The sequence below is a fragment of the Daphnia pulicaria genome, chromosome 9 (genome assembly GCF_021234035.1).
Source record: "Daphnia pulicaria isolate SC F1-1A chromosome 9, SC_F0-13Bv2, whole genome shotgun sequence".
In the NCBI taxonomy this organism is placed as follows: Eukaryota; Metazoa; Arthropoda; class Branchiopoda; order Diplostraca; family Daphniidae; genus Daphnia; species Daphnia pulicaria.
The window spans coordinates 2943304-2964938 of record NC_060921.1 but is presented as its reverse complement, the minus strand read 5'-3'; the positions used below and the strand labels follow the sequence as shown (position 1 = coordinate 2964938).

At 42.8% G+C, this 21635-nt stretch overlaps 6 protein-coding genes across 9 annotated transcripts; 5 read left to right on the top strand and 1 right to left on the bottom strand.

Annotated features, from left to right (window-relative positions):
• Positions 1-719: 719 nt before the first annotated feature.
• Positions 720-21371, bottom strand: LOC124312888 (proteoglycan 4-like). Of its 2 annotated transcripts, XM_046777428.1 has the most exons (8): positions 21195-21371; positions 20598-20744; positions 3863-4123; positions 3653-3788; positions 2892-3585; positions 2676-2819; positions 1753-2588; positions 720-1682 (listed from the first exon to the last, which is right to left on the bottom strand). In XM_046777428.1, exons 4-8 carry the CDS (start codon positions 3770-3772, stop codon positions 1143-1145), a joined length of 2334 nt encoding a protein of 777 aa, XP_046633384.1. In that variant the 5' UTR covers positions 3773-3788; positions 3863-4123; positions 20598-20744; positions 21195-21371; the 3' UTR covers positions 720-1142. The 2 variants fall into 2 exon arrangements, with proteins under 2 accessions (XP_046633384.1, XP_046633386.1); XM_046777430.1 differs by lacking the exons at positions 20598-20744; positions 21195-21371 and adding an exon at positions 4576-4661.
• LOC124313281 lies at positions 5306-8039 on the top strand. Of its 2 annotated transcripts, XM_046778124.1 has the most exons (4): positions 5306-5398; positions 5477-6922; positions 6981-7229; positions 7326-8039. In XM_046778124.1, the coding sequence occupies exons 1-2, from the start codon at positions 5375-5377 to the stop codon at positions 6272-6274; spliced, it is 822 nt and encodes a 273-aa protein (XP_046634080.1). In that variant the 5' UTR covers positions 5306-5374; the 3' UTR covers positions 6275-6922; positions 6981-7229; positions 7326-8039. The 2 variants fall into 2 exon arrangements, with proteins under 2 accessions (XP_046634080.1, XP_046634079.1); XM_046778123.1 differs by having other exon boundaries at positions 5477-7229.
• On the top strand, positions 8594-10189 carry LOC124313341. Its single transcript, XM_046778222.1, has 2 exons — positions 8594-9327; positions 9412-10189. Exons 1-2 carry the CDS (start codon positions 9259-9261, stop codon positions 10015-10017), a joined length of 675 nt encoding a protein of 224 aa, XP_046634178.1. The 5' UTR covers positions 8594-9258; the 3' UTR covers positions 10018-10189.
• Positions 10887-13425, top strand: LOC124312908. 2 transcript variants are annotated; one of them, XM_046777466.1, is made up of 3 exons: positions 10887-10996; positions 11090-12195; positions 12226-13425. In XM_046777466.1, the coding sequence occupies exons 1-3, from the start codon at positions 10973-10975 to the stop codon at positions 13250-13252; spliced, it is 2157 nt and encodes a 718-aa protein (XP_046633422.1). In that variant the 5' UTR covers positions 10887-10972; the 3' UTR covers positions 13253-13425. The 2 variants fall into 2 exon arrangements, with proteins under 2 accessions (XP_046633422.1, XP_046633421.1); XM_046777465.1 differs by having other exon boundaries at positions 11090-13425.
• Positions 14462-15650, top strand: LOC124313289. Its single transcript, XM_046778138.1, has 2 exons — positions 14462-14529; positions 14612-15650. The coding sequence occupies exons 1-2, from the start codon at positions 14506-14508 to the stop codon at positions 15395-15397; spliced, it is 810 nt and encodes a 269-aa protein (XP_046634094.1). The 5' UTR covers positions 14462-14505; the 3' UTR covers positions 15398-15650.
• On the top strand, positions 17549-19150 carry LOC124313785 (repetitive proline-rich cell wall protein 1-like). The gene is made up of 3 exons (XM_046778595.1): positions 17549-17667; positions 17774-18806; positions 19011-19150. Exons 1-3 carry the CDS (start codon positions 17638-17640, stop codon positions 19148-19150), a joined length of 1203 nt encoding a protein of 400 aa, XP_046634551.1. The 5' UTR covers positions 17549-17637.
• Positions 21372-21635: the final 264 nt, after the last annotated feature.

The following is a 21635-nucleotide window of genomic DNA, read 5'->3' as shown; positions in this document are numbered from 1 at the left end:
TCACATAGAGAAAAATTGTCTTGCATCACTCACTCTTTTACAGCACGGTGAGATTGCATATCCAATAACGACGATACAACTCTTGCCTCACTTCTGGCACCCATAACGGAATCCTTGGAGGTTCTTGACTTCCTTAACTTGGCTGCTTTGTTTCAGCCATGCGCAGGGGAACAGGACATCACAGGAAAACAGACCTGCAATCGAGATATAAAAGAAAACTGAAGTGACTGAAGTGCGAATGGACTCATTCAGTTATTAAAAAATACTTTAATAAGGCATACAATTACTTTCAACTTGGCGACTCAAAACTTATGGAGAATAGGGAGACTTTACCGAGATTGCTGTCGTAAAATCCTATAGAAAAACTATTACTAAAAGCCAGGTAAGCACAATTAATATTAAGCTAATACCAATTGGACGTCTAGGAAAGTATCCCTAAATAATCTTGGGTTTCTTGAGTTCGTCTGGACAGTTGCTGCATTCAGGCAAGACAATTTTTGATTTTAGACAATTGAAACAATGCCAAGAATAAGCTATAAAGCTATTCTGAATCACAACACAATATGCTTTGAAGATCAAGCTATGGTATTTATAGCTTATTGGAAAAGAAAATGCCGGAACTTGGTAATGTTTGTCATCGCTTTTTCACCTATACACGAGTTGGTATGTTGATAAAAAAAACCTTACATAAAATAAAAATATAATTAGTATTAAATGTGTAACTTGTTGCGAGCAAAAATAAACTTTCGCGACCATCTGTATTTCCAAATGCGTTCGTATGTACATTTTTGGCAACACATCTATTTTGCCTAAACATAAATCCGATAAGCCTTTGGATTTGAACAAAAGAATGACAAAACGTAGTACATGAGAAACCCGCAGATAACAAAAATACATGGAATTACTTGGTACTTGCTATTTTAAACGTGAATTTCTTTATGAATACAAAGCATATTGTAAGCACTTGTTAGGCTGAATGCGATGTATGATATGATTTTACGGAATTCAAATATGGAAACGGAATTTCTCTTAAATCAAGGGGAAACGCAGGGTACAACATAATAACCAAAATGCCCAATTTTACCTGCGACTAAAATAGTTAATGAACTTGAAACAAGGATGCTTGAAAAACGAATCAATGACTATTTGTGTTCCTTCTTTGCTTTCCGTCTCCATTCGTACAATTCGGGCGGGGTAGTGGTAGGAAGGAGTAGTTCGCATTCATCATTCAATAATAATTCGTGGCATAGGCCAGAGTATTCCATGTAATTCTTAACAATACCTTGCCTTTTCATCATCTTGTAACAGTCTTCCCACGAATCCAAGGATGGTATACCTTCGTCGATGCAAAAATTCTCCATTTGGTCGAGAGTAAAGTCGAACCATTCTCCCACCAAGCCGTGTACAGCATCCAAAGCTTCTTTCGTCACTTTGGTGCCTGCGTAGAAGCGGAAATTTGCTTTATTGAATGCCACACTTGTAATGTTATCTTCTTCTTTCTTTTTGGTGCTAACTGCACGGGGCTTTTTCTTAGCCGCCTTCTTTTTCGCTTCTGCTGCCGCTTCTTCGGCTTTTTGGGCTGCCACTTTGGCTCGCTGATACTTTACTTTCGCTTGAAAAACAGGATCTGCCTTCAGTCGTTTTTCTAATGGGACAAAATCCTTGCTTCTATCTTCAATTTCCTGAACACCGCGTTAGCAGAATTAGTTAACGTTTAAGATATTACTGTGTATCCCATTTAATTAAATTTACCTCAAATGCAATAGCAATGCAACGCGGGATCGGTCTTTCTTGATCATCTTCCTCGTCTTCCCATTCTGTACCAGAAGATTCAGCTTTCTCATCAAGTGCTGACTTAACTAATGACTTCCCTTTCCCAGGATTTAAAATACTTATTCCTTTGGATGCGATATTGGCTACAGACGCTCGTGAAAGAGCAGGTGTAGTGGAAGTCAATTGTTTTTGATCCAGAGCAATTTTCGATACCAAAACGCGTGAAGCAGCAGGAGTAGCTGAAGCAGGAGCTGGAGTAGATGGAGTCGAAGGCTGTGGATGCTGAATATTGCTTATAGCTTTATTCACAGAAGACTTCATCAAGTTCACGAACATTGGGCTTTGGGTTATGGAATGCTTCCGTTTTCTGGCGAACGGAGCAGGGGTAGACGGGTGTAAAGGAGTCTTTTGAACATTCTTTGACGTAGATGATGTTAAGTTCGTACTAGCCGCTGTTCTAGCTTTAGAGGATTCTGATGCATTCGATTTTGTTGTTGAGATAATCAGTGTAGGAGCACCTTGCTCACTACGTCTGATTGGGGACATGCTGAGCGGACCTCCACCGAAATCTGCACCTCCTGCTACTACCGTAGAGTTTTTAAGAGCAGGATATCGGTTGGTTGGACTCATCCCAATTTCTGATTTGCGGGAACTAGACTTGCTGGACCCATGCGAAGAATGCGTTAGTCTTCTCGACTTCGCAGATGACTCTTCGTCCATTTCTTCATCCTCAAAATTGAAATTTCTTCGTGAGCGGCTTCTTGGAGGAATCGCAGATGTACTGGGCAGGATGCTGTCATCGGAATCACTGTCATCTATTTGAAAAAAGAATAAAAACCCCAAAGTAACGAATAATTAAATAAAATTAAAAGGAAAGAAAACTAAAAAGGAGCAAAACTAACCTAATTTTTTAAGTGGAGTGGTGTTATCATTGACCGTTTCCGTCGTTGTTTTGTTGGAAGCTCGACTGGCATTGCGCACACTTCTGTTAATTTTCTTAATTACCGACGAAACTGATTCAGCATCAGCTTCTTCGGGATCATTATCTACCAATACACAGAAAACAATAATGGTAATTATTGCACACACAAAAACATTTGGTATTTCCAGTGTAGAACCTTTAAGAGGGGATTCTGATGATAAAGGAATGTCATTCTTTTGAGGACTGAGTGCGACCAAGAACCCTGTTGTAGAAACCCTTTTCTTGGGAAAAGTGGGTCCAGGATAAGGTCGGTTATACTCTTTAAATTCCTGTGGACTGTTCAAATTAGAAGGGAATTCCACTGTTGAATTATTGATGCTAACAGATGAAATACTGGTGGGAACAGTTATCTTCTCATGAAATTTGGTTTGATGAGTTGGTCTGTCAGCAGTTTCTCTTGGCTCCACTGACGGGCCAGTCATTGGTGTAGAAGGAGAAGAATCATCTGAGGATACCAGTTCTGACATGTCACTATCATCAGACAAATCAGAATCACTAGCTTTAGTTTGGGTTTCTAAGAGTGTTTTTGATTTCTTCACCAAACCAGGATCAGGTCTTTGAGGTCTTTGAGAGAGTAACTTATCTGGGCTTCCTAAATCAGAAGGAAAAGTTGATTCACCCAGGTCATCAGAGGTATTGACCAACTGTGACTGCTGACTTTGGATTGCTTTGGAAAAAGCAGAAGCTGGCACCCGTTTCTTGTTTTTTTTGGTTGGTATTGGTCGAACATCTAAACTTGGACTTCCTAAGCTTGACGGAAACTCAGAGTTACCAGAGACGGAATTCTGAAAGCTGTGTGTCTCATCAACACTCTTGTGTGGAACAAGTTTCTGAAATTAAAAAAAAAAAAAAAAAACATTTATTACACATGTTGGGCCAACAAATTCAAAAAATTACCTTTGGAGGTTCAAAACTTTCATCCATCTCAGGAGAATCAACTGGTGTGGCGCTTTTAAAGAACTTGTCCATTGCACGTCGTGGTGTCATCAATTTGTTCATCTTCTCATAATTCGCCATTTTATACAAAATATATCTGAATGTGAAAACCTTTTATCAGCATCAACGCCACAAAGCACAAAATTGTGGGAAATTGGAGGGAATACATACAAAATAACAACTTCTGGACTGCAAACTGCAAAAGCCAGTCAATTGATAGACTGATGGACTGTAGAAGAAGAAGACGTAGTCACGTAGAAGCACTAGAAGAGGTCAAAGTACAAAGTCGCTGCTTTTCACTGCAGAGCAAATCAACGAGGAGACGCAGCAGACGAACTTTTCATTGTAAGCAACGAGGACATCAAGCGAGAAGAATGCGAACTACACTCTGCCTACCGACTCCCCAATTTGGCAATGTCCATTCCACACAATCTAATTTAAAAAAAAACAATCAGATTTTTTAAAAAATGTTTTAAATCCATACAGATAATTTTGTTCACAGTTAAAACGCTTTACAAGAGAATGCTTGTCGCAATCAGTCAAGCTGAACGATCCAACCTTGTTCGACTCTGCTAATGATAGACGACACACGACAGCCGCGCCCAAGAAGTTGTCTTGGACCACCGGATTCATGCCACTAATCTTTTTTTTTTTTTTTTTAAGGCTTGTTAATGTCAACTAGCGCTTACACTTTCCTTTTTTTTCCCACCTGATTCTTGGGGGACCACTATCCTGTTCACTACAGCATCACTTTTGTGTCAGACAGACAGCAATAATATGTTATGTTAATAACGCTTCACAAAGAAAAAAAAAATTTTCACTGGTGCTCTGTGACAAATCAAAAGAATTCCAAAAGAGGTCAGATTCAACTGGATAGGACTCACTGGATGCTTTTCTTCAAATATAATATTGGGCGCGGCTGTCTGGTTCATTCCAACTTCCTGTTTGGTAATTCTTGCACCTGCGTTGGTTTCGTCAAATTCAATGTCACAGTTGAATCCCGATGACTTTTCCGGTGTTGGCGTGTCTGGGTCCAAACCATCCCAGCATTGGGATATGATCTGTATTTGGCGCTGTCGTGAGACACGCCTAGTCGAAATTTACATCATTCCATAGTTTCATTAACCTCGCGGTTATTTAGACGTTCGCGAACGTAATTATTCAAAATAATAAATTGGAAAGTCATAGAATCCACCATATTACAAAGTTATCCAGAGCTGGTTTTTTTGGGGGGTTATGCCACTGTAATATGGACTTGTAGTATAATTAAACAAGACAATTTCGTGTAGCAAACTCGTGCCAGCTCTTCGGAAACAGGAAACTTATTGTCATTCCAATTTAAGATTCCCTTTGCATGTTGTATCCTTATTTGAAAAAAATGAAATTTCTTCGCCGATTGGACAAGGCCAAATTTAATTGAAACGCACGTGGAAGTCACAAAAAGAAAACGAGTTTCTGGACACCTAATGTCGTCTTCCTTGGGTTGATTGGGCTTGGTTACCATTTGATTTGATTTGGTGGTGTAGAAGAGTGAATGAAGATAACCTTCGTTGGCCACCCAATGTCTTTGGCTGTGTAATTCTTTCCGGACTTTTCGAATCGTATAAATAAGCCATCAAACAGGAAACTTGTTATTCTTCTCCCGACGTTAGTTGAAGCAACTGCTACAAACCCAAATCTGCAATGCGCATTCTCAGTTATTTGATGGTAAAGTATATTATTGATTATTCACTCTTTGAATATACGCACTAAAAAAAAAATGTGACCAAACTTTCAATTTTATAGCTCATCGGAGCGGCTATAGTAACACATTTGAGATCAGGAGCCGACGCCTTCACGCTCGGTCGCCATAATTCGACCCTCGTCATCGACATTGACGATTCGCACGAGACGGCTAACTTTCTCGACAGTGCGGAGAGCAACCAGACATCGATAGAGAACGATTCTTTAGAAGTCATGGGCACCCGTTTAGTAGTAAATACCAGTCCTATCGGTCATCACCAGCAATCGACGCCCATTGCGGACCAGCAACCAGTTGAGCTCCGTGTTGACAGAGATTATTCGTGGGAAGACTTGATTGATAATATCTCAGAGTTGGATCGACCTCAACCGCCAGTCGGTAGTCAGCCCACCGGGGTGGCCCAGTTTGCTGTTGATCAGGACGACTCGTTAGAAGATGTGATTGAAGATCTAGCCGCCCAGCGAATCATTCTTGGGACTCCCCATCAAACAGTTGGCGAAGTTGTTGCCCAGCAAAACGTCCCTGCGGCTGTTGGTCCGGTTGCCCAGTCAACAAACCTTGGAACACTAACAGATAGAAGCAGCTTCGGTCTTTTGGCTGTCGAGGATGACGACGATTTCTCGTTGGAAGATTACGCCGATTTCGTCAATCCGCACGCCATTCAGCCGACGGCAGCCAATAACTTTCACCATCTGCCCGACACCTTGTTCAGCACCCACCCAACGTCCGACGACTGGTTCCTCGTCAAGCATTTCATGGACGACCATTACGTTTGGGAACTGGGCGATGAATTGGCCAAAGAATATTTCTGGCAGCCGGTAAAAGCCCCAGGTGGGGTGTAATCGACTGGACAACATCCCGCTGTGAATGAAAGAAAAAAAAAAGTGATGGAAGAGCGAACATAAAAATTAGAGATACACAAATTATTATAGTATGATCTTTTCCCGGCCGCACTGCTTTCAACAGCTCACCGTTCCGTGTACGGTGAGCTCATTTATACTAACGGGTAGCTATAACAGTGTAAATATCGTTTTTGTTTTAAAAAATACAATCCTGTTTAATTGTGTTGAATTGTTTTCCTTTCTAGCAAATACATTCAACGTTGCGCAATTATAGCATCACACAATAAATGGCAATGGCCAAGGTTGTGCAAACGAGTTGTCGAGATGACGTCAACAGCTTTTTCTCTCCGAGAAAACAAACAGGAAGTAGAGACGCACACACAAAACCAAAGACACAACATAATAGAAAAGGAAATAGAGTAGTGATTAAAAAAATTCCGGCCTCTATTATATACAGGCTGTGATAATAGACGTCAAAGTGCAAAACAATTTTGGAAATTTCTTTCTTGCTGATGCATCGTTCCCCGGTCCGCAAGGTCTTTTTTGCCCAGGCTTTCATTTCCTGTGTGTCGGCATTCGAATCTTGTGTCCTTAACTTCCTCCCACACGAACCTTCATCATTAGTCAATTCCTTATAAAACTGCCGGGGTAAATATTCAATTCGTGAGATTGTCGTTCATCTTCCGCCTTATTATTCATACAGTAGATATACAGTATACGCTGTTGAGAAACTTGTGATCTAAGCTGTTGCACAACAAAACAACAAAAACAAATAACCTTCCCGCGAGGCATTTCGCGTTGGCGTCTACGTATTTTTTCTTTTCCATTCGTCGAATCACGAAACGCATAAATATTAGCGACAGCCAACGCCAGCATTGTTATTCTTCCCGCGGTAGTTCACACAACTAGTATTACAGAAACACGATCCTCCATGAGAAAATGGCGCTATTTAATGGTACCGTATTAAAACCATACCAAAATATCATCAGGCTGTCCAACAATTTGAGTTTAATTTGATATTCCAATGTCTTTTACTATATTGTGAGAGCAGCTCGTCGGAGCAGCAGTGCTCGTGACTCAGCCCAGAGTCGCCAACTCCTTCAATCTCCTTCGTCCGTCTTCCAGCAACTCGCAGGAGACGACCCATTTTGGTAGTACGACGCGGAAGGACGGAATCCACATGGAAGATTTGAATCGCCATCCAGCAGCAACTGTCCTGATGCAGAATATCCAAACCACCACGGTGTTTCCCATCATCAAGCAAGAGGACGACTATTACAACGATTATTCAGATGAAGGCCCAGCCGAGTTTGTCGATTTGGACGCCATCATCCAGCCAATGTCGTTTGATCGCACGCCCGTCACCGGACTCTTTAAACTGGCCAATTCCAACGACTGGATCGTCGTCGACCGTTATTACATGGACCATTTTTACTTTGGGGACTTGGGAGATGATTTGACAGCCAAGGAACATGTTTAACAATCACCTGGAAGGTAGAAAATCACCGGAAGGTAAAAAAACAGTTTTGATGGCGACCCTGACGGGAATCACGACGACTGGATAAAATAATAATACCGCTGCATTATCAGATGATCGGTTTGTTTTCTTATTTACTATAACTCTGATGCCATTTAGAAATTTAGAAAATATTTAGCGCCGGGCCTGTCGGTTTTTTTTTTTTTTCAAGTATTGCAATGTCATTTCAGACCAGTTGTATATACTCAGTATCTCTGGACAAAGCCAAATATACACTCATGTGCCGTATATGATTTATAACAAAGTTGCAATTGTGTGGTAATTTCGTAATTGATTGATTTCTAAATAATAAATATGTCCCCCCCCCATTAAACTAACGAGACGATTGTGCTATTTGATATCCTTGCCTTGGGATGTTGTCGAAAAACCAGTAGCCTTCAACAAGTCAAATCCTAATTATTTATGTATTGCACATCTCAATTTCAAGTAGAGAATAATAATAAAAAATGATATGCCTAGTATCATATTTAGTGGGGGAAAAAAAACCACGGGAAAATAATCGATTGCGAAATGATACACGTACGTCGCCGTTCGAATTCGTCAATTGACCATGAAAAAAAAACTGTGGTTTCTCGCAACTCCCGGCTTGTTTTTCCCCCGATCCGCCATCATCTCGTTTACCTTCGCCATCGTATAATAATACTACAAGATACGCACGCACCCGTGTATTTTTGTGACCCGTCAAATAGCGAGTGAGACATTGAATGATAACAACTGCGCGTGCTGTGTCTACTTTTATTCTCATGATTGCCATGTGAAATTCTACGAAAAAGGAGGTCAGTGTACCAAATTTTCTTTCACTCTACGCCGCCGCCGCCGCAACAGCGTGAAATCAAAATTGCCTGGTCGTCTGCACGGCTCTCTCTACACGGCGTTATAAAGACGACAGTTTTACAAAGGCCGTCGAGTTCTACTTTCGTGTTTTTCTCTATGATTCGACTTCCTTTTTTCCCCGACATTGCCCTCAATTCAAAAGTCTCAAATAATTCGGATCAAGTCATCAGTCTTTGATTGATATATTTCCAGCCGTGTCAAAGGAAAGAAACGCGTGTTTACACCTTTATCAGCACTCTAGACTCGATCTGATTAAATGACTATACCTTGCTACTCGGTTGACTTCCGTTAAACAACAACTCCAAAAAAAACTTCAAGTTCGGAGAAGCAAAAAATTTTACGTTTTCTGTTTAGTCAAAGTTTTTCCAAACCAGTTTAGACTCAGAAAATACACTTATAGGTCACATATATAACGCTGCCTAGCCAGCAAGACTATAATTGCCAGCCTTGTGTGGATATATACCATACTATGAATTTGATACGGAGTATGCAAGGACTTGTGTAAATTTGGTTTGATGCTAAATTGTTTTTTTATACCGTGGCCATTTAAGAACCGCAGCATAAAAACCCAGTGACGCTGGCCCCAAAGCTTTTATTATTCTTTCAGCAGCACATGAAACGACTAGTGGATATTCAATTCTCGACCATCATCATGTCTAGTGCGCTGAGCTATTACACGCTGGTAAAATAATTTGTTTTACGTCTAATTGCCATTCATCCATCACTCATCTTTCGGTTTTTTTTTTCTTTTTCCTTTGAAAAATAGTTTGTCGGGGTTGCAGTGATCATGACACATTTAAGAGGGGCGGAATCTTTCACTCTCAGGCGGATCGCTTCCAGCAGCGCCAGCGTCAAAGATTCCCACGAAAAGTCAACCGCAGCAGCAGCAATCGACCGGCCGGAACGCAACAGCAGACAACACACCCAGATCAAATCAACTGAAGGTGATCTGGCTGCTGCTGCTGCTCCTATCGCTGATGGTTATGTGGGAGGACGACTAGTCACCCAGCGGTCCCCTGTGACGGACAAGCGTCGTGCTCATTCTGACGGCCATGCCCCATCTGATTCATTTGACCTTAGCGATAGCGACCAAGTGGAAGCAGTTGTCAGCATCCAGATCGTCAAACAAGATCTCCCATCGGCTGGGATCGTTATCGAAGATAACAACATTCACTCCCATTTGGAAAATAGACCACGCAAGATTCATCACCTGCCGGCCAATCGAGTCCCATCACTAGGTCAGCAGTGGCAGCTCGTCAAACAGTTCATCGTGAGCGACTATTATTTCGGAGAGCTGGACGAGTTAGCCAAGGAACATTTTCTACAAAAGATGTTGAAGGGTTTAATTTCCCAGCAAAGTCAGAAAAATTAGTACAAATATCGATTTTTTTTTTTCAAAGAGATCCTGTGTGTCCGTTCACGTACAAATTTGTGTCTTCCATTTGCATAATAAAATATTTATGAAATGTATCACCTTCACTGGCGATTTAATTTATGTATAGTATAAAAATACATGACTGAAAAATATACCGTTGGGCCACTTTGGTTGACTCGTTCCAGTTCTTCACGAGCGCATAGATATAAACGATTCAACCTCCAAAGGGGAATAATCGAGCGAAAAAATAACAACCGACGCGGGTTCTCCACATTTGATTGAGATGGCGCTGCTCATTTTTCCGTATAGGGGACGAGGTCGACGAGTTAAATTCATTTCCCTTTCCACTTCCAGCCCAGCCCAGCTCAGTCCTAGATATATCTACCGGAATCCGGCTTGTCCTCAATCCGGTGGCCGTCAAACGTTGTGAATCATATCAGCAGCAATGCGACGGCCACACTATATGTGTCGCCTCACATCATAAAAACTGCCAATGAAATTAAGGAAATCATTAAATTAGCCCAACGATTTCCGGATGGCCGATGGGAATAATTGGCCCATTATTCCGGGCGATCCGGAACGATTCCGTTATAGATCGACTACATTGACTGAAGGAGAAAGTCTCTACTTGCGATCGATATTATACCCTTACGCACAGATTGTCGACTGATGGAATAGCAGCAGAGCCATTCCAAATAGAAATGAAGAACAAAAAAATACACACGCGGGGAGCAGCAGCAGTACCTTCATCTTGTCGTTCTAATCCGCCGAAAGCACGCAACTAGGAATCTATAACCTTGTGGAGAACACAAGGTCTTGGTTGGTAATAATAAAGAACAGCTGGAAGGCACTCGGTTTGGAAAACGAATAAATACAACAAGACTCACGCAATCTGGGATTACTCTCGCACCAATAATTGAAGCGACTGGTAGACTCACATCACACGATCCTCATGCACCTCTCAACTTATCTACTGGTAATTTAAAACAAAAAAATGTTTGATCCAAAATATCAAACGTGTGTGTCTATCATTCAATTATATTCATTTTTTCTCTCTCTGTGTGTACAGCTGGTCGGAGCTGCTGTGCTCGTGACACAATTAAGCGGGACAGACTCGTACGCGATTAAAACTAAGCAAGTGGAAGATCACGAATCGATTGAGACTCTCAACCGAACCTTGTCATCGGAGGATTCGGCCCAAGAAGAAGAAGAAGAAGAAGATGGCGTCGAAGATTCATCGGAGGAAAAGGCGAACAAAGTCGAGAAGCGAAGTGCCCAGTTTTCCAGGAATTCCGACGAATTTGATAATTTCTCGTTCGAGAACGACAACAGGCGACGGCCAGTTGTTGGCCCAGCCCAGCCGACCAACGTCCGCAATCCCGTTTTCAGGAACTCGGACGAACGGATCGACGCCTCCGACGAATTGCGGTCCATTTTAGCTTCGCGCGTCCGGCCAAATGTCCCAACTCAAACGGCATTTGCCAACTCGGACCGACTGCCGTTGGTACCGATGAGCTTCCGCAATCTGGCGAGGCAGCAGCAACCGGACGACGATTTTGATGATGACATTTCTATCGAAATCAGAAATCGAGTCTCAGTCCCGCAGCCAGCAGTCATCCAGCAGCGAGTTGTTGCAACTTCAACCGCGACAGTCGGCCAACTCCCATCAGCGGTGACTGGTCTGAGAAATCCGATTTTGGTTAGGCAGCAATCGGACGACGATTTCGACGACGTTTCTTTGGAGATTGTCCGCCAAGTTGCGCCCACACCTGTCCGGCAGGTGGTACCAACCACCCAAACGGCCCTGCCTAATCGACTCCCCGTACCCATGGGTTTCAGAACTCAACTGGTCAGGGAATCTGACGGCGATTTGTCACTGGAAGTTGTCAGAGTGGCACCCAACCAGCCGACGGTTCCATCGCCAAATAATAACCAAGCCGCTAACAGCAACATCCGGACGGCCGTTTTCAGCCAGTCGGACGAACGTGATGACGTATCGGTCGAAATATTTGGCAGCCTTCTTAATCGGAATGCTGGCCAACTCCTCCAGACGGCACCTCCTGCTGCCCAGCAAACGTCGGCCATTCGTCCTATCCAACAAGCCAACAACAGACAACAACCCATTCAAACTTTCAACCAAGTCAACATCGTTTCGGCTCGCCCAGTCACTGTCAGGCCTCAAGTCCAGCCACAAGTCACTGCCAGGCCTCAAGTTCAGCCACCAGTCACGACGGCCACTCAACCGGCAGTCGCTTCTTCTTCGAACCGATTGCCATTGGTACCCATGGGCTTCAGGAATACAATTTTGGTGAGGCAATCAGACGATTTCGATGATGACATTTCCCTCGAAATCATCAGGGATCGAGTGGCTCCAGCTACATCAGTGGTCCAGCAAGTTGTTGCAACCCAAACGGCAACATCCGACCGACTGCCGGTACCGATGAGCTTCCGAAATCCGATTTTGAGACAATCTGACGAATTTGACGACGTTTCCATCGAGATCAGAGATCGTAATGTTTTCACCGCACCCCAACAGGTTAACCAGCCAGCAGCCAACAGTCCAGCAGGAGCGCCAGTCAATGCCAACAGACCGGAATTTGTCATCACACAAGATGCTGATGGTGATGTTAGTTTGGAACTCGTTAGCCGCGTGCAAAGCCAACAGCCAACAGCAGGTGTCCAAAATCAATCGGTTCAGCAGCAAGGCTTCTCCATCTCACCCGTCCGGCCATTGGTTCCACCCCGACCGGTGCTGGCGGCCGGTAGTTTGGTTCAAACAGGAAACGAAGGCCAGCGAGTGAATGTCTTTGACGACTATTCCTTGGAGGATAACGACGACGACAACGACGACTTCTTCCTGGAAGATCAGTTCGACAATGTTGACGGATTCCGTCTACTGGCCAGCGACTTTTTCGCCCAGTCGACCGGCAACGGATTCCCGGTTGAGAGGAGCGTTGAAAATCAGGGCGAAACCGACCAAAAAGATATGCAGGATCGCGCCGAGGAGGATAATTTAGCCGAGCCCGTCAGTCTAGACGATTCCGATTTTCACGTTCCATCAGCAGAGTCGGACGATTGGTTCCTGGTCAAGCAGTACATGGATCACGACTATTCCTCCGAGGAATTGGAAGGCGAATTGGCCAAGGAATATTTCTGGCAGCCAGTCAAAGACGCCAAGAAGGTCAAAACAGACCAGGATAAAATGGCCGAATTGAAACCAGCCCGATCCTAATCATTTAATCCTATACGCCATAAAACAGACCCCCGCTAACTCAATTTTGAGACCGAGATCAAATATTATTTCCCCCGAGATGAGTGACGTAATTTAAAAACAAAAGAATTCAGTGTTGTCTCTTTGTAATAATAATAATAATAATAATAAACCGATTATTTTTTCTCCCAAAATTCGAATGTGAAATTCTATTTGCGCCAAGTCACACTGTACAGGAGGTTCTCGCCGTTTGATTCAGATGGCGTTGGCCATTTTCTAAATGCGGGGCGAGGTCGACGGGTTGCCGATTGCAGCACATTTCCCTTTCCACTTGTTACCTACTAGGCAACTACTAGTAATACACAAACGTGTCCTCAATTTCTATCCCGCGTGCCAATCTATCTCCAGGCCACAACACGTTTTGACTCGACGAAGACGTGATTGCTATTTTTTTGGCGATTGATGTTCCGTGAAAAATTGAAAGTAATCGAAGTGAGCGGCGCAGCCCAGCGCAGCACCAAAAGTCCCCCGCTCTCGCCCGCTCGCTGGAAATGAATTCTCGTTTGATTAGATTCGCCGAATAATCTAACGAGCTAGGGAAAGTGTTTCTGCACACGCCGGAATGATTATTATTATTGACACGAAAAAAAGAAATCAAGCGAAATCGACCAAATCATTTGTTGGGTTAGTTTCGTTGTTTGATCAATTTGACCTACGGTGAGAGTCTCACGAAACGCGAGATTTTTGTGCGTACTCATCCCCATCGTTATAAAAGTGGAGAACGCGTAAAGGGTGGGAACGTGAAAATTGCCGTTACATCCAAGTCCAGCAGGTTCAAAAATTTCAAAAACAAAATCGGCGAAAAAGGGCACAGACTTTCACTCTCGGGAGCGGGAGAGTGTGCCCGAACGTTTGTATTATTATCTCTATGATTTATTCATGAGATAATGATGACGAGTCAAAAGGAATCAAAGAAAAAAACCAGTTGTTGTTGTTGCCTGTTGTTACTTACAGGTCGTCCTCCTCCTCCTCTGCTGTTATGCATTGGCCGGCGATTTTGTAGTTTGCGGATAGGCCGCTAGCCGGTCCGTTTTGATTTAGCCTTGCACACGACACCCAAGGCCCCCCCTCGTACCCGCTTAATCATTTGCCGTTGTCTTCCGTTGGGGCTATAGACGACTCGCATAAATAGACGGTCGCAGTCGGCAACGAGACCTTATTCGCACACAGGGAATAGCACAAGTGACTCTAGTGTTTGCCCAGAAGCGATCCTGATGCATCCTTTTATCTGTTTTATGGTAAATGAATTTTAAATCAAATTTCAAATTCAAATTTCCCTTTTTTTATAAACAACATTTTTTAATTTTTTAAATTTTAAAGTTGGTCGTGATGGCGACACATTTCAGCGGAATTGAGTCGTTCAATCTCGGACGGAATGTTTCCATTTTGGTCAGCCGGGACGATTCCCGGGAGTCGTCCATCACCAGCAACGACGGGACTTTAAAAAAAGGAGACGTCATTTTACAAGTGGAAGGACGGCATTTAGTGAACCAAGAAGCCCACAAGATATTCGACGGGCCCATGTTCAGACAAGTTGTGGAGCAAAACGGTTTCTCCAACGAAATTCTGGGATCTCAAATCGCCAACTTTTTGGCGACGACTCAAAAGCCGCCCACCCAATTAACCCAGAAATTACACCCGACACCCACCGAAAACGACAACAGGAAATCAACTGCTGATGCTGGGCCGTTCGCTGGAAACCTTGATGACATTTCCTTCGAGGTCCGTGATATCAGCGTTCCGGTAAATCCGGTTATGCTAGCTGGAGGCCAGCAAGTATCGACAAACAACGTCCACCATTTCAAACAGTCGGACGAACGTGAGGACGACGACGACAATTCAAACGAAGTCAGATCGAGTATCTCGGCCAGCAGCAACAGAGATGGCATCCATTTGGACGCCACGGATTTCCACAAACGCCCGCAAGGCGGAATGCTGATCCAGCCGGAATCCGAGGATTGGTTTCTCGTCAGGCAGTACATGCACGACGAGCAATTTCGAGGAGCTGGCAAAGAATTGGCCAAAGAATATTTCTGGCAACCGGTTAAAGGCCCCAAGGGTTTAGATTCCGAATCAGAAGAAGACGATTCAAACGAGTCCAGCTAAATTAATGATGCGCCACACCTTCTTAATTATTATTATAAATACGAACAGTGCCATCGTGGTCATTGCTCGACTCTCTCACCATTCTCACTCCCGACCAAAGTCTATACTACTCTGTATAATCTTAGACGCCCCTATAATTATATGATTACGTACTGCATGACGTCTAAATTAAAAGAGTTCCGTTGTGTAAATTACAGATTTCCCTTTTTGACCGGTTGTACATTTATCACACAAATACAGTCTTCATGTCATTGTTTGTCTATTAAAAAAATAATTAATTACTAATCGACTAATAATACGACCCATTAACAAGACCGCCCATTCATTAATAAAACGTTCCATCCATCAACAGATTCAGCATCGTTTGGCAATGTCCATTCTCAACAACAACAACAAAACTCGTCATCGTTTAGTCTTTTTTTAAAAACAAAACAATTTAAAAAAAACATGAGATGAAATCTTCTTCTTTCGTGTGAATATCAAAGATGGGCAACGAGAAATTGCATAATATTAAACTCTAGCTGAGGACCGGTTGTTATGGACAAATCCGGTTCTCTACACTATGAAAAATAAATAAATTAAAATCTTGTTTTTACAATCGCCTGCACACGGGGGCTGTTGATGGCGTTCGTGTCTGTCGAGACGTTGAGAGATATGAGACATCAACCAGAGACCTTGTGCTTCTTCCACATGTAGCACAAGTGATCGATACCAGAATGGCCAGCAACACTATGTTCACTCCAGCAAACGGGCGGGCTTGCTCGCTTGCTCACCTGCGTTGCTCACTTTTCCTTTTTTTTTCTCTTGATGCCCCCGCCCAACAACACTAGAGGCGAATTAACTCATTGTGTGTCAGGGTTCTTTCAACTCTTTGATTAACTTTTTTTTTCTTTTTTTCTTTTCGATTATTTTTCTATTTTTCACTTTCATCGTCTTTTAAGAATGAAAAAAAAAAGGCGATCAATAATTTCTTCGCTATCATAGTGTCCGACGGATAAATGACGAGAGCGAATTTTTTTTCAAGGTTGGACGACGCAAGAAGAATTTTCGTGAACGAAGGCTAAATAGTGTTTACGTGTTTGGCCTTTCGTGGCTGTCGAGATTCTCGCCGAGTCTATAATGTCCATGTTAGGGCGTTGCCATAACGTATATAATAGTCAAGGTTTGTTTGTTATGTATAGTCTAAAGTTCGGGAGCATTTGAGTGGTAGGTCGGCAATAAGCGAGGGCCGACCGCATTCTTATTACAATGCAACATTACAAAGCTCCCGTAATGGAAAAATTGATGAACTGGAATTTGAAGGATTGAAAAGACATCCCCCCTTATGGTGGTCGTCGGTCCAACTAGGAATTATTAACCTACTTAAATTTTAGGGTTGATAAAATCCCTTTGATTTCTTTTCAAAAAGAGCGCCGTCCAAAATTTCGGGTTCGTTTCACCGCGAAACATAAAATGGCCATCCAGCGGCATTCATTTATTTGCCTAGATACGACATGCTGTTTATTACAAGCCTGTGATTTTGCATGCACGCGCGTTTCACGAGCGTTTTTGAATACATCCAAAATCGGCTTTGAAAGGTTACTGATATACATCCATCAGAAATCGTTGGAAGTCCTTCGGAGCGATCTAGAAAATTGGGCGGGTCCGCCTAACCTAGATGATGTTTTGCTCAGCGTCATAAAAATTGATAAAACAAAACCGTTCCCGACCTATTTTAAAATTTGATACACTTGTTACAAATTTTTCATCAGCCATAAACTACGCTGGTGAGGTCAGCTTCTTTATCGGGTGTCACGTAAGCACAAACATCTCACCTGTCTCCAATGGACATGCCAAAAAATGAAATAAAAAAAAACCGGAGTTACACATTTGGTCAAATTACCTTGGACGGCCAAGTCTGAAATTCGTTTAGACTCTCGCCGCCCAGTTCGAAAGGTAAGGCGCGCTTTATCGCCCCAGTGTCGCTATAAGGTGGGCAAAAGTGCGGAGAGAGGGAGGTTGCTGGTCCAGCGTCCAAGGCCGGTAAAAAGCAGGTGAACCGCTTAACGAGTTTACAGGTGACAACAAAGTCAAATGTATGTGTAACAGAAGCAACAAGCCTAGCCCCCTTTTGGGCCAGAATGCTGGGCAACTTATAAAAGTAAGAGTGGCCCTGCCCAAACCAGATCAATCGTTTTGGCGTTGTTGTGTAGTTATCACCTGTGTGAGAATTCAGTCTCGGACTTTTTAGCTCAAGCGAAATGTGTCGCTCCTTCAGCTCCGCGTCCATGGTAAAGTATACACGGAATTTCATCTAATCTTTCATTCAAACTGGTTTTTGTAAAATAGGTTATTAATTTTCTATTGGGATAAACATTTGATCCTCCGTTTGTCTAGTTGTTTTTCATAGGGATGATCGTTCTGTCTGGGTTGATTGTCAACTCGGCAGACGCTGCCGCAGCCAATCGGACGGTTTACCCGAAAACTTATTTCAAAAACAAGTCCGGCTCCTCCACTTATTCCGCTACAACTTACAGAACCAATGCTGTACCACCTGCAACAACCTACAAACCAATTGTGCCAACAACAACTTACAAACCAGCCGTAACAACTTACAAATCACCTGCGGCTCCTACAGTCACTTACAAGCCCGTGGTAAGTGTCCCAGTAACGACAACCTACAAGCCAGCCGTTGTTCAAGCAGTTAAAGTAGGATCGTACACCAACACTTTCTTCAAATCCAAATCGGCCCAACCGTCTGCCACTTACAACAGACCAGCAGTGGTCCCGTTGGTCCCAGCCTACAAGCCAACAGCACCACCAACAACAACAACAACCACTTACAAACCCCCTGCTGTGGCACCAGTCGTCACGTACAAACCCGCAGTTGTCGCACCGGTGACTTACAAGCCTGCGGTCGCCACACCAACAACGCTAGCAGCAGCTCCGGCCAAAGGATTGTACAAAAACACCTTTTTCAAATCCAAAGCCTCGGTACAAAAGTACAACAACGACAAGCCAACAACAGTTGCACCTGCCACTACCTACAAGCCATCGGTGGTCGCCCCGGCTAAAATCCACAAACCCCAAAAAGATGCAGCCGAAGAGAAAAAGGACAAGAAGAAAGAATTGTACACCAACACTTATTTCAAAATCAAATCGACCGAGAAACCGACTGTGGAGAAACACGTTCACAAATCGCATTCCAACGATTCGTCGTCATCTGAGGAATCGTCGGAGGAAGCGCACGGATTGTTAGGCGGATCGTCCGAGTCGTCGGAGGAGTCGTCGTCCAAGTCGTCGGAAGAAGAAGGGTCGGGATCGTCGGAAGAGAAAGAAGAAGAAGAAGAAGAAAGCAAAGAAGAAGAAGAAGAAAATGAAGAAGAGGAGAAATCCAAGGAAGGCGAAGAAGAAGAGGAATCGAAAGAAGGTGAAGAAAACGAAAAAGATGATGAAAAGGAAGAAGAAGAAGAAGAAGAAGAAGAGGAAAATGACAAAGACGAGAAAAAAGAAGAGGACAAGAAAGAAACAAAAGTAGAAGACAAGAAAGAGGACAAGAAAGAAGAAGAGAATAAAAAGGAAGATAAGAAAGAGGATAAAACATCCAAATCGGAAGTGAAACCCGTTCAAAAAGTCGAAGCCGTAACCACGACAACCGCCCAGCCAGCAGCTGTTAAGCAAATCGTCGTCCCAGTCGCTCCCGACGACAAGAAGAATACCAAACCAGTGTTTTTGGCTTTTAAAAAGATGAAGAAAAATTTCGTTCCCGCATGAATTACCGATCCCCCTGATGGCAATAAAGAAGTTCGACCACAAATTATCTTATTATAGTTTTAACAAACAACGCTCAATTTTTTCGACAGATTCGCTATTATTGTACCTCACCTGGATAATGACTTTAATGTTTTAACTACCCAGGCAAGAGGAACTGTGTCTCGTCGATCATTCGATAGTAGGCACTTCATTACTGAAATCAGAACCACTTCAACTAATTTAATTTTCAATTCAATAATTTAATAATGAAATGGATAAATAGGAGAACTGATCATCTAAATAAACTTATATGGCAAAAAGAGCTTAATTTAGTCGCCAAAAACGACGCCTGTATCTGTCGGTATGTAATCGTCACTCTTGTTTGTTTTTTTCGGTCTATTATTATGTACATGATAGCGCATAACCCACAAAAAGAGCCCAAAAAATTGTCAATACATTATTTGATCCCCCAAAAGAATTTCTCTACCGTCAATGCAGGACAGCCGTCCATCCCGATTCAAGTAATGGGTCTATCCTTGACGCATTACTTCTGCGACATTCGTACCTCATTTGGTTATTCAAAGAATGTTGCGTCGTAGAATACCGTTGCGCAGCAGACAGCACGATAAGAACCCTTTTTGTTCAAGCCCCTGGGCTCCATTACATTATGCGCTACCTTGTTCATGTATCAACGAATTCTGTATACGGCGATCGTACGAAAAAGGAGTGACACGGAATAATAATAGGAGTGAAGTAATTCTGCAGAAATATGAAGCGGTAAATCAAATTTTTAACAATGGCAAATACTAGCGTCTGAGTAGGTACACACCTATTCTATTTTCTTGACAATGTAGTCGCTGAGTGGCCCACATCGCGCTGTGGAGTGAACGCAAACTGGTCTGGACGACTAAGTTGAAATGTTCGTCCGAAAACGGCCGCGTAGAGATGAAATACAAAATCAAATGCGGCCAACCAATCTTTCAACATGCAATATTCTAATTGGGATTCATGTGGTTCCATATTGGCTTATCTTCGCCATCCTGTATAGCTCCGGCAAGGCAATAAATGGAACAATTGTCCGACTTTCGGCCGGTGCGCCGCCACGTCTGTCCGCTGCTGAGCAATTTCAGTTACGCGCCAATTTGGTTTGAGCTTGTGCCAAGAGCCCAATACCCACAATTAAACTTTCCCACGCAATATCCCACTAAAGGAGGAGGTGCCGGTGTGGCGGCAGGTTTCTCATGGTCAAACAATTTTCTAGTTACACTTTGCTTGAAGTTACGAAGTGTTTAAAGTTCAAATAGTTTTGGATACAAAAAAAAACAAAAAAACAAGCCTGATCTGCAGTCGAATGAGTCAACAAAAACGACAAGAGCTCAAACAGTTCCAGTCAATCGCCTAGCTCACGAATAACCGTACGACCCCACCAACTAGTCAAAAAAGAAGAATAGGGAAAGATGTTTCCTACCTTTAAGCCCGGGAAATACAGCAATGCATCCACAGGTGTTCCATGCGTAGATAAAGTTTAATGGCGGGAAAACGGCGCCCTCGTGAATACTCCCACACTCACATGGGTGTACACGAGGACAGAGTTTTTTCAATTAAACAATGGTTGCTGTTAAAAACAAAAAAATAAGTTATGACAAATATTTACAGAAACATTGAACAAGTGAGGAAAAGTTGAAAATAAGATAATTGAAAAAGTGGGTTAACCCTGATTTTTATAAATGGGAGAATTGAAGGTTTCCATGATACACTCATTTGTGCAATTCATGCATCATTTATACATCTAGCATGTCCAGTAATACACATCCAAGCGATGAGATTGTTGCTGATGACATGTCAATACCAGCACAAGCTAAACCTAGACATTGTGTTGTTATGATGACTGGCCCAGGCCTCAAATATGCACAAAGCAAAGGGTTACAGTGCAAACAAACTTCCATGCATCAACAGGGGGCTTACGTAATAAATGTCTAGTTCAGCATATTCACAAAATTGGAACAGGTTTCTCTTCTATAAAAGCTCCCATAATCATTCCCTTTGTAATTTTAGTTCTATTTACCTGCTATAAACAGCATTGGGTAGAGATCAAGGAGATCTGCGACACCAGAGTTCACACGACGACCACAGTTTTGAAATTTTATTTGTTCTGCTGCCACGAACGTTTCCAGAAAAGTGTTCGTTCTGTTTTCTTGTCTCCGTCACTTTGTCTCTTTTTCGGAACTTTACTCACTTATAAAACGAACTAGAACTCTTTTTGAACTAGAACAAAAAGAAGCAGACGACATTAATCTTCTAATTAGCCTAAACAGCTAAAGAATATAAGATATCGATAGATACAAAATCGATCCTCTCACAAATCCAAACCGCTCAAAAAGGATAAAGAAGTTTTCTACTCGCGTTCGACATCCGCTAATTTTAAAAAACGGCGGATGGGGTTTATTTAAGCTGTGATCTAAGTATCTAGTAGTTCATCTCATCAAGTTACACTGAGCCGTGAGCC